The 12,556-nt window shown below is 44.8% G+C and overlaps 1 protein-coding gene across 1 annotated transcript in view; it reads left to right on the top strand.

The window, feature by feature from the left end:
• The first annotated feature begins 1,050 nt into the window (after nt 1-1,050).
• RMND5A (required for meiotic nuclear division 5 homolog A) overlaps nt 1,051-12,556 on the top strand; it is a 57,772-nt gene continuing 46,266 nt past the window's right edge. The window contains exon 1 of the mRNA XM_031007765.3: nt 1,051-1,570. Coding sequence (XP_030863625.1) covers nt 1,429-1,570 — 142 coding nt within the window. The 5' untranslated portion in view covers nt 1,051-1,428. The remainder of the gene's footprint in view (nt 1,571-12,556) is intronic.

Genomic DNA, 12,556 nt, shown 5'->3' with positions numbered 1-12,556 from the left:
CAGCCGATGCTGATCAAGGAGGTCTAGGCCAAGGCTGGAGACGCCATAGCAAGCGATGGGAAGGATTTACCCGAGGGGGTAAAGCCGATCCGATCCGATAGCATAAGACTTCCTAGGGAGCAAGGGCCAGGCTGCCCGGCTCTCCAGCGCGTGTTCTTTCCACTCGGCTAAGCTGCCCGGCACATGGCTCTGGGGCGGGCCACCGTCAGGAGAGGTTCCAGGCCAAGGGGCCAAAGGGCCACGGCCCGCGGGGGATGGGGACATGACCTCCTGGGTGTCCCAAGCCCGGGGCAGCGCTGACAGCCGGCGCGGGCCTTTCGCGAGCAGCAAGCGGCTCCCCTCACCCGGACCCAATCACCCCCTCCTTTAATTCCCATTAGGGACCCCCCGCCGACGCAGCACCAGCCCCCGGGCGGCCTGGCTTGGTTTTTCATCCCGGGAGATGGATCCGTCGCCCAAAAGTTCGGAATGACGGTACCCCTTTCCCTTAAGATCGATGAGGAGACGAAATAAATTGGGGTCAGGGCGACGTCCTATGGAAAACAGCCGTTTGTATTTTTGTCTGGTTTTCCCCCATGGCTTTCCATAAACTACTCGTTTCTCGGTACGCTCTCCAAGTCACCCCCTCCAACAGCGAGCCCGTTGGTTTGGCCCCTCAGCCCGGATTGGCTGAAGGCTTACGCCTCGGCCAGGGATTGGCTTCTTACCACTCCCCGCGCCCATTGGTTGGGGTTCCCCGCTTCTGGGCGGAGTGGTGAGGGCCGGTTTCCGCCTCCTTGTTTATGGAGCGCGTAGTTGTAGCGCCCTCCGAGCGCTGGGGCTGTCTCCAAAGTTCCCTATTTAGCTCCTCAGGCCAATTGGGGCCTCGCTCCACCCTCGCCCTCTCCCTCGCACGCCTTCCGTGTGGTACGGCCCACACCATTAGAGTGGCGGCGCGTGTGGGCGCCCGTCGCGTTCCTCCGCCCGTTCTCGCCGGGTCGCACCCCCCACCCCGAGGGTGTACTTGGTACGGCCCGCGCCGCCTCCTTTCCTCGCCCGGGTGGCCATCCCCCTCCCCCCAGTCGGCGGCGCTTGGTGCCGCCCGGGAGAACCAGGTCATCGGTCGGTTCCCGTGAAAACAAAAACAATCGGCCGCGCCGTCGCAGGCACCCGAACGTCGCGAGCGGGGCCTGGGGACGCGGGGCCGAGTGCAGCGAGCGAACGGGAGCAGCGGCGACGCGCCGGGGGGCTAGGGCGCCATGGGGCAGGCGGGCTCCGGCTGCGCGGGGCTCCCCCGGCGCCGCGGCTAGTGCGCCCGCCGCCTCGGCCGCCTCAGCCTCCCGCGCCGCCCGCTTGGGGAACGAGGAGCAGGACGCGGCCTCGGCGGGGCCCGGGCCGAACGGCTGCGGACACCTGGGCGCCGAGGAGCCGAGCGCCGCCGCCTCCGGCATGGATCAGTGCGTGACGGTGGAGCGCGAGCTGGAGAAGGTGCTGCACAAGTTCTCGGGCTACGGGCAGCTGTGCGAGCGCGGCCTGGAGGAGCTCATCGACTACACCGGCGGCCTCAAGCACGAGATCCTGCAGAGCCACGGTAGGGCGGCCCGCGTGGGCGCGCGGGGCAGGGCCCACTGCCCGAGCCCCGGTCCCGGCCCCGCGGCGGGAATCCCTCACCCACCCTCGCGCCTCTGGCCCGGCCCTTGCCTCCCCTGAGGCGCGGAGGCCCCCAGACCCCTGAGACTTTTTCCCCTCTTCGTCCGATTTACCTCGAACCTGCCGCGACCTCGCTGCCAATTCAGAAGGAGCGCGAACCACCCGGAAACCCGGCCGGGAGCCGCGGGCTCCAGTCCGGATAAACGTGGGTGAGGGGGCCGCCCACCGCACCTGCAAACTGCCGACCCCCGAGTGGGCGCCCCTCGTCCCCCGCCCCCAGCCGGCCCCGGGAGTCTCACGTGGTGCCCGCGGCGCTGTTCTGCGGGCGGTGACTGAATCGCCTGGGACCCCAGGCTCTGAGTGATGAGGGCAGTGCAGGAAGCTCCCTTTCCCCTCTGTGCCGCCCCGAATCCTTGGCCAGGGGACTTCGTTTCTTCGTTTTATTTTGGAAAGTCGAGCGTTATTCTTAGCTGTGGGTTAACAACAGCCGCTCCTGCAACTTCATGATTTGGCTGCTGTGTGGACGCAGCTCTTAACTCCGCAGCGGCTCTGACATGGTCCCTTGGAAACCAGCTCAATTCAACCCTTCTGTTCTCCTAGTGTACCTTCTGATGACACCGAGGAGGAACGGGCGACATTTGCCCAAGTAAATTGTGCACATGTTGCTAGTTGCTTGCTTTGCCTGGTTAAGTTCTTTCAAAAAAAAAAAAATTTCCTATAGAAGGTGTTTCACCTAGATTGTTTTTTTTTTATTGCCCCAAGCCCTGAGGACAGGTACTTCTAAAGGTTTGGTTTTCTTACACTTTAAAAGTCACAGCGATGATTCCTTTTGATCAAGAAGTAAAGGACTTATTTAATGGGTCTTTAATAAGAGGCTGAGGGGGCTTTTCAGCTTCTGGGCTGAACAGAAATTTATGTGAAGGACGGTTTGGTAGCTGGGGGAAGATGCAGATTATTTGTGGCAGGTGAGATGAGGGCAGTGGCGTTAGCTGAGTGTCTCTCTCCTTCTCCTTCGTTTTTTCATACTTTCCCAGACTGCATTTCAGTTAAGGATGGGTGCTCGTCCATGGGAAAGGAGTCTTACAGCAGCTTCTCATTCTGGACACTGCAGTCATTTTTGAGCTCCAGGAAGGAAGCAAACCTGCAGTCATAGTGGATGAGATATTAATATGGAAAAACCGTATTAATTCTCATAGGAGTTGCAATACTAGTATGGAAAAACGAGCAGACCTTGGTGGCTGCCTGTGAAGGGAAATTTGACTGACGTGGCGATGATGATATAGTTGGTAGATACAGGGAAGTGAAGGTGGAATGGGACAGGAATCCTGGGAAGGCTTTGAATTTGGTTTTGGACATGTGAAGTAAAGTTGAAGGGCTTAATGAAGATAGAATCGAGGGCTCTCATATTTACTGGTGGCTGGGGATGCATAGGTCTAAGATTGTTTTCTGATGTCATTTCTAGGAGGACAGTGGAGGGGATCACTTAGATTGCACAGAAGAAAGACTAGAGTCTAACCACAGTCTTGAATTTTCCTTGGCGAGTGGAGAGCCGAGGCTAGATAGAGCCAGCAGAAATCGAAAAGGGCGAGGACTTAGAAAAGGAGAGATTGGTCAGCTTTTATTTGGCTATTGGGAGTCAGTACCCCTCTGTGCTTGCAATTTCATAGAATTGCTAAGACAAGCCAGATTACTGGGGGTTAAGAAGAAAAATTTGATGTGAACCGAGGTGTGGGAAATCCAGTACAGCGATGGGAGGTATTCCCTCTGTGCTCCCGGCCCTGCCAAGGAACCAGTGAGGAAGAGAATGAAGGGCCTAGACTTGGAGAGGTGGAAGGAAGATTTCGTTTTTAGGGACCAGGTCATAGGCAGAGTTTGAGAGGAAAATGATGGAACAGAAAGTACCTTTCTTCCATGAGAGAGGATGTAAGTTGAAGGGGGATGTGATTGTGAGCTTTGTTTTAGAAAATTTAGGGCCAGGCTCAGATGGATAAAATGATGGTGAGAAATTGCTGAGGCAGGAATTTGTTTTTGACTCTTCACTGGGTACTAGGGAACTTTTCTCAGAATTTATGGTTTGAGGGGTATTGGCCACACAGTATGCTATGCTGTTAAAAGCAGTCTGAGTTGGTGAGTTTGTGTGTTCCTTTTTCAGCCTCCTAATTTTTTCCCTCTTGTCTACCAAATTGCTAGTCTTACATTGGTATCTCTTTGATTTCCTTTAATTCTTCAATAATAGGATTAAGTGACTAAAGGTAGTTATAAAACATGAAAGAAAATAAATACCACAAGTGCCAGGTCTAGTTTCCCAAATAAAATCTTTCTTCTTTTGGTGTTTTTTTGTGTAAAGATAAACATCATGCTTTGGCATCTGGGCTATGGTATTTTTGAAAACAGATGATTTCTAAATTAAAGTTCTCGGCAGGTGATGTGGTAGATATTACATTGAAACTTAAATATGCCCTTCTCAAAGGTATTTTACTGAAAACTGAGTTTGGAACTCTATTTTCAAGTTTAAAGGGAAGATTTTTGGGCTTCTGAATATACCTGTCTGGGCAAATGATTCTGATAACCTGAGAGGCTCTAATTGGGACCCCTCTGTCAGGACTTTGGACCTCATTCTCTGAGATTACTTGTGGTAATACTTGCAAGAATCTGGTATGAATAAAACAGAATTTTTGAGGACTATATAGAACACATCATTGCATCATACTGGTGAATGACTGTTGCAGAAGCATCCTTTAGCCAACCTAAAGGGATTGGTTCAGTTTCTGAGGATGAATGTTTTATGTTAAAATTTTTTTTTCATTTCTAAAGTCGTGAGCAGACAGCTATATACTAAATGAGCTGTTAGGATAGTTTGTGATGGAAACTGATCATACATAAATAAGAGTTTAGTTAGTAAGCCCATTGACAACCCTTTTCTAGTCTCAGCACCCTTATTCCAGATTGTAAATACTGCCTGATTGCTGGCTGGGAGATAGTCCTGCAGTGAGCCCTAAAATTTCTCAGGTGGTCTAAATCACCTTTAAGTAGCTTGAAATTCTTTTACATAAAATTTCTCTTGTTAATCTTTTTTAAAATGCACGTTTCTTAATGCAAATACACTTGGGGAAATGAGGATAGTATGGGCTGGTCTCTCATACCTGGTGAATTGGTTTGTGCTCTGCCATTTAATCCACCTCTGGCCAAATCCATCAGCCTGAGAACAGGAATATCTTTTTTTTTTTTTTCTTTTAAATGGGGTTGGACTGGTATCAGGCCTGCAGCAGAGAACAATAATAGAATATAAGGCTCTGAGAGGGAAGTGCAGGCTTCGACTTGGTGCCATAGACAGTTAGGGAATATTGGTGGTTGAGGGACAACATAGGTGTAATAGAAATATGAAGAGGCAATAAGAACCAGGGAGAATACTGAAGAGCTCTGCCGAGGCCAAGACATTCCTCTCCCTGGAGACTGACTCTAGACTTCTCTTCATGCCTTTGGAATTAGAAACCTTAGGGTGGTAGATAGGAGGGTGGGGAGTGATCCAGAGCCTGTAGTGAGGTGTCCAAGGTAAGAGGAATAGAGATCACAGCTTCTGTCATTTAGTTGTGCCAGCCTTTCAGTGAGTTTCCCTGTGAGCACGAAGTTTGGTCTAAGTTCATTGTGGTTAATGTAGGCTGGTGGTCATTCCCAGTGTGCCTCGATCTAATTTGTATAGTGCACTGGTGCTTCTAAAACTTCACTCATACACATGTGCACTCTTATTTTTCAGATGGATTCACGATTTTACTTAAGTAGATTTATCTTAGGCAGTGATATTTGTGTAGTCCTACATGTGGTATGTAGGTATTAGGTGTAATAAACTACATGTTAAAATAAATTCATAACAATTAAAATATTAGTTTACATACTAGCTAAAATTACCATTCACATCAGTGGTATGGGAGCGGTGCTTTGGATAACCCTGGCTTAACAGGGTTAACTTTTATGGTTAACCACTAAAATTTATGGTTAAATTTTAGTGATTTGATTTGTGATTATATGCCTTTTAGCATTTTTTTCCTATTGGCAAATTTATATTGTTTCCCATTAGCACCTCTGTGGTGGAAGGGAAAAACAGAAAAGAACTATTTATCATGTTTTGCTGGTATTCTGCACTCATACTTTGTGAAAGAAAATTAGGCAGAAACAGTTGGTAATGGTTTCAGGACACATTTAAAAGTATACTTGGGAAAATTGCAGTTTTTGTAAGAGTAAAGGACATGCAGTATTCTTTTCTGATTATTTTTAGACTAACAGAGTTCCAATGTGGTTTCTGAAAGTGACTTTCAAGGAATTTTCTAAATTTAAAATTTATTTATTAATTTTTAGTAGGTCATACATTCAGATGGTATCCATTCAAACAATGAAAAAGATAACCCAGTGAATAGTACATTCAAATGGTATAAACTCAAATGATAAAAAAGGACACCCATTGAAAAATCTTTCTACTCTTGTTCCTGGACCACCTGATTGCCCACTTCACAGACATAAATGCCAGTCTCCAGAAAAAAAATTTTTTTGTTGTTTTTTGAGACAGCCTCCCTCTGTCACCCAGGCTGGAGTGCAGTGGTGCGATCTTAGCTCACTGCAACCTCTGCCTCCTGGCTTCAGGCAATTCTCCTGTCTCAGCCTCCTGAGTAGCTGGGATTACAGGCACCACCTGCCACCATGCCTGGCTAATTTTTGTATTTTTAGTAGAGACGGGGTTTCAACATGTGGGTCAGGCTGGTCTTGAACACCTGACCTCAAGCAGTCCACGCGCCTCGGCCTCCCAAACTGCACGGATTACAGGCGTGAGCCACTGCGCCCGACCTCCAGAAAAAATTTTAAAAGAATCCAGTGAAATGACGATTTGTCACTTTTCCTTTTTTCTTTAACGCATCGGATATGTATTTCCATTTACTATGATTAAGACTTAGTGTTATCTCACTTTGCAAGTTGGTAAAGATGTCTTCATCTGTGGGAGTGATCAACATATACTGTATTAGCACCTAAAACTCCTTTGGTGTGTGTGTATGTTGTGACTTCTAGTAGTAAAACTCATGTAAACCATAACTCCTACCCTTATCTCTTTGGTGAATCAAAGAAACTGTTGAAACTTTGGTTACCAGTTGGAGAACTGCTTTCTTTTTAAAAATGTGAAGGTAACAAATGAGAAGGTAAGTAGGCAAGTAAAACATGAAAAACAAAAAAAGAAACTTGTGGAGGTCACATTTTTAACTCATTGCTGTGGTATGATATTGCATCAGTACACAGAAACCAGAGGTTGAGGGTCGCATGTTAGGTATAATCTTCCAATCTAGAATTTGGGTTGTGTATATTAAACACATGTGTTGAAAAGTATGCTTATTTGTATATATGAATGATCTGTGCTTTTTCAGAGCCGACCAGTGTTGAATATATTGTTTTGAATGAAAGTAAATGTATTATATCGGGGCTTGGTAGACTAGTAGCTTGTTTACCTTTTTAGCCTTATTCTTTGGTGTGCATGGAGTAGGCCACATAGCCAGGTTGCCCATTTGTTACCCAGACTTTTGCTAAATACTAACAAGACACTCTTGAGAGAATAGTGACTTTGTTTTGAATACAATTTGATACCTGTTTTTAACATCTAGTCTGGAAAATAGTATATCAGTAGGTCGTAAATAAAAGTTTGGGTGGACATTGTTCAAACATTCTAAGAGAAGAACAGATTGGTTCTCAAGTTATTTAGGCCATTTTAGGTGGTAAGAATAAAAAGTCAGTATATTGGTGTTTCCAGTTGGGTTTAGAAGTAGATTTAACTTTGTTAGCCATTTTTTTTCTAGACGTACTCTGGAGATAATTAATTCTTTTTTATTTGGCACTGTATTCATTTAGACTGGCAGGTGACATAATAGTTTTCATTAAAATGGAATTTGTTGATGTATAAATAGGCCGAGGTTAGGGCTAGGCTGGCTGCAGGGGCACCAGGGATGTCATCAGGACTGATCTTGTTCTCTTCTGTCAACTGTTGGCTTCATTTTCAGGGTAGTTTTCTTCACATGGGGTAGAGATGACCAATGGAGCTCAAAAGACAGGAACATGGCCATTTTGTTGGAGATACTCCACGGAGTACCTTTATTATTCCGTTATGGATCCTTTCCCTGAATCAGTAACTGGGACCAGGGAGTGAGGTCTTCTGGCCACCTTGAGCTGTGCTCACCCCCTCAGGAGGTATATGGCCTTATAATACACTGTTCATCAGGTAAAGAGACAGTTCTAGAAAGGAACACTTAAACCCAGACAGAGTAATATATGTCTATTACAGTGCAACAGCTACATGTTATATCAGTAACATTCTCTGAGATGTTTTCCTGACTAGCCTCGCCTTCTCAGCTTTTGCCTGGCCTCTTAACTATAATGCTCATATAAGTCAAGTAGTGAGTTGTTAGTATGACTTAATCTATAGGCTAGAGAATACAACTTGGTTCATGTTCCTCTTGAACTTTTTTGAAATTACTTTAATGCTTGACATAGTAATTTTCCTAAAGTTATTTTATTTCTAAAGTAGTTTCTAACTCTGGATAATAACATTGGTAAGGAGAAACTTGCCAACACTTCTGTGATACTGTCATACTACAGCTAATAGAGAAGTTTCTGTTGTTTTCATGTCTTAGTCTCTTAGTCTTTAGGATGATGAAAATGGTGTTTTAGCAAACTGTTCACTTGGAATATTAAAACTAACTTATTTTTATTTAGGGCCCTGCTTCTTCATCTGTAAGGCTTCCAAAGTCTTTAAAAATGATCCAAAAATGCAGTTTAGGGAGAAAATTGTGGAGGGCCCTGGCTCTGAGCTATGTGTACTTGGAGACCCATGGTACTTCCAGGAGATGATGCTCTCTAACTGGCCGTTTCCTTGAAAGCTCTAAGAGTAGCAGACACTTCTGGCCATTCTCTTTAGATTAGATGTTAACTCAACCCTTCAAAGAACAAAGACTAGACTGTCTGGCAGGACTCGAGGATTTTGAGAAATGCAGTATGCTTTCACCTTATATGGGTGTGGTGATTGTGTGGCTGAGCTCAAAATGTTTGTTTGGGAATGTCGCTTGGAGAGGCCAGAGGCTTATATTACCAAGTCTTTCTCTACTTAAGATGGAGGCCTGGATGGTGATTTCGTCTGTTATGGGGGCACAATGTAGTGTCAGGCTGTGTGTTATTTATGATGAGTTTGTTGTATCTGCAGAATTCATATAGGTTTAATTCATCTTATTGATACATGAAGACATTTGGGAGGAGATGAGGAGAGAATCTTTTAAAAGAAACATTATTCATGGCCCTGGTCCTCCAGGAACTTGGAGGCTAATTGAGAAGATGAATCTGTATTTGTGGAATAGTACCTAAAATTTTGATCCTGGGCCCAGGAGGTCTGGGTTTGAATCCTTGCACTGCCAATTTACTGGTTCTACAATCTTTTTTTTTTTTTTTGGAGACAGAGTCTCACTCTGTCACCTAGGCTGGAGTGCAGTGGTGTGTGATCTCAGCTCACTGCAACCTCTGCCTCCCGGGTTCAAGCGATTCTTGTGCTCCCAAGTAGCTGGGATTACAGGTGTGCACAATGCATGGCTAATTTTTGTATTTTTAGTAGTGACGGAGTTTCACTATGTTGGCTAGGCTGATCTTGAACTCCTGGGCTCAAGTAATCCACCCGTCTCAGCCTCCCAAAGTGCTGGGATTACAGGCATGAGCCACCATGCCCGGCCTGATCCTACAATCTTGCTTAGCCAGTTTTTCCTTCAGTAAACTGACATCACAGAGTTATGAGAGTGAAATAAATAATAGACGTGAACTGGCTTTGAAATTTGTAAAACAGGGTAGACGTGTTATTTATAAAGTCTGTGCCTTAAGTAGTGTTAAGCTTTTTTTTTTTTTTTTTGAGGCTGAGTCTCGCTCTGTCACCCAGGCTAGAGTGCAGTGGCATAATCTTGGCTCACTGCAACCTCTGCCTCCCAAGTTCAAGCGATTCCCCTGCCTCAGCCCCCCGAGTAGCTGCGATTACAGGCGCATGCCACCAGGCCTATTTTTTTTTTTTTTTTTGTATTTTAGTAGAGATGAGATTTTACCATGTTGGCCAGGATGGTCTCGATCTCTTGACCTCGTGATCTGCCCACCTTGGCCTCCCATAGTGCTGGGATTATAGGCGTGAGCCACCACGCCGGGCCCAAGCACTGTTTAATTGAGACATTTTGGGTAATATTTAGGTGTCTTTATTACTGGTTTATGTTAAATACCATTCTGTGTCCAGTGGTCTGCTTAACATTGTAAACAATGCTTAAAAGGTATAAGAAAGAGTCTTTAAGGAACTTAGAAGTTAGTTGGAGAGACCAGACTCATATTTGAAAGGGGGAAAAAACAAGACCATGGCACACAGTGTATAACAGTGCTTCTGGTTAGTACAGACACCAGTGAAGAGAGAGAGCCCTTAGAAAGAACTGCATGGGAGTAGATGGGCATTATTTCAACTGAACTTTAGATAACCTCATCAGTAGTTATTAATCACCATTTATAGGTAGAACTAAGCAAAATCTTCTAGGAGTTACAAAGAACAAGCATTTTCATCCTCTAAGAACTTTGTGTCCAGTTAGGGAGATGAGACTGGCATTTTTTAACAAACACACAAACAAAAGCAGTGCCCTGTAATGCACGGTTATGTATCTAGGCTAGATGCTACATGAGTGGTGTGGACAAAAAGGGGTAGGATTTGAGACAAGGAGAGACTCTTTTTACCTATGGGAAGTTTTAGTAGCAGAGATTGAATATGGATAGCAGAAAGAGCAGATGGAGTGCCTGGAGGGGAGGATGGCAAGAACAAAGGTGTAGAGGAGTGAGAGGTGAAGGACCAGATTGCAGGGGAAAGGCGATAAGAGCATTAAAATTAAATTGGAATCAGGTTTTGTAAAGCCGTGGATACCAGGGAAAGTAGTAGACTGGGAAGATATTGAATTACTTTGGGGTGGGGTGGGGACATTTTGAATAGGGAGGGGACAGGGACACGATCAGAGACCAGTTGTCAGCAGTATTTAGGTTGGTTTGGAGTTGGGAGTGAGGTTTGACTAGAGGCAAGAAGGTTAGCTAAGGCTAAGTGTCAACCTAGATTTGATGAAATAGGGACATGTCTTTGGGTACTGGTGGTAGAAATTTAAAGGGACACATGAAAGGGATTTCTGAGGGAAGGAATGACCAGGAGTTGGTGCACAGATGGAGTCTGGCAGAGTAGGAGAAAAGGGCAGGAAAAACCAAAGGTTAATCCAAGGTTTTAAACATGAATGATGGGTAGATCATTCTGGAACCAGGTAGAAAATAGGAAGTTTAGGAGAGGGGAAGGTAGAAATCTGAGTTTGATTTTTTTTTGTTTTTGTTTTTGTTTTTTTGGGGTGTGGGGGAGGGGGGGTCTCATTCTGTTGCCCAGACTGGATTGCAGTGTCTCGGCTTACCACAATCTCTGCCTCCTGGGTTCAAGTGTTTCTTCTGCCTCAGCCTCCTGAATAGCTGGGATTACAGGCATGCGCCACTACCGCCTGGCTAATTTTTGTAGTTTTAGTAGAGATGGGGTTTCACCATGTTGGCCAGGCTGGTCTTGAACTCCTGAACTCAAATGATCCACCCGCCTCGGCCTCCCAGAGTGCTGGGATTATAGGCATGAGCCACTGCACCTGGCCTGAGTTTGATTTTTAAATATGAAATCCAGATTCCAATGCTACGGGAAACCTAATGTGGTTCCACCATTCATTTCAGAGATAAATGAGATGCCTAGAGATTAAGTCTTTATATTTGGAATTTGAAGGGAGTGAACAGGTTCTCTAAAATGTGACTGTCACAGACATATGTTTAAAATCTTGTGCCTGTATCTTTTTTCTTCTCTCTGCAATTCTTGCCTCATATACTTTGAAGCCTTTCCTGTCTTCTCTATGACAGTCATTGATACTGTTCTTTGCTCCAGGAGCGCTATTAGTCTGTACCATGTAATTTCACTCTAAATATTAACTTTATTTCGTTTTTTTCCCCTCATGTTTGGTTTTGCAGCACACTGTGCCTCTAATTTGATGCACAGTCTTTAATAATCTGGTCTTTAATAATCTCTCTGGATCAGAACACGTGTCTGTCAGTCTACTGTTCTCTGAAAGGTCAGGAGTTGAACACCAAATACCATACTTTCTTTTACTTTGCAGATTTACCAGCTACTAATATACTGGAAAAATTTTGTTTTCAGTGTTTACCTCCTCCAGAAAAAAATGAATGTGTTCTATTTGTGCCTTTTCTCTTTCCTCTAAGCAGCCGCTGTGTCCTAGGTGCTGAAGTAGCTCACAAGAATCCCAAAGTTTCAATGGGCCGCAGTTCATTTTACTACAGACAAAATGAAATAGTCCCTTATTTTTAAAAAATTCCAACCTTACCTTTTCAAGTTTCAAGTTTTTCTATTCTAGTACTTCGCAAAGATATCCATGGTCACCTTGTCAGTGACTTTTCTAGAGTCAGTCTTAGATCTTTTTATCCTTTATCTACTTTATTCCCATTCTAAATTTCTTAAATCTGTGTAGAAATTGATAACATGGGAAAAGTATCTTGAACATTGCTGACACAGGCCTTCAGCACTCAATAAATGTTAATTGACTCTAAATGTCATAGTTCTCCCTTTTACATTTTTTTCTGTTTTTTCTTGGTTTCATTTTGTATTTTAAGGCATCAAGGCTTTTATAAGAGTGGTATATCATAGATTTTCCCCCCCACCAGCCTTCTTAGTGATGCCTAATACTCTTTTAGCTTTCTGATTTTAGTGTTTTTATTTAAATAGCTAATCTAGAATGAATTCTGGAGTATATCTCTATGAGGTCTGAGTTTTCATTTAGGTACAGTTAGGTTTGTTTCCTAAATGGATTTCTTTGTA

This window comes from Gorilla gorilla, chromosome 12, assembly GCF_029281585.2.
Source record: "Gorilla gorilla gorilla isolate KB3781 chromosome 12, NHGRI_mGorGor1-v2.1_pri, whole genome shotgun sequence".
NCBI classification, from domain to species: Eukaryota; Metazoa; Chordata; class Mammalia; order Primates; family Hominidae; genus Gorilla; species Gorilla gorilla.
The sequence above is the reverse complement of the archived record's forward strand: the minus strand, read 5'-3'. Positions and strand labels throughout refer to the sequence as shown.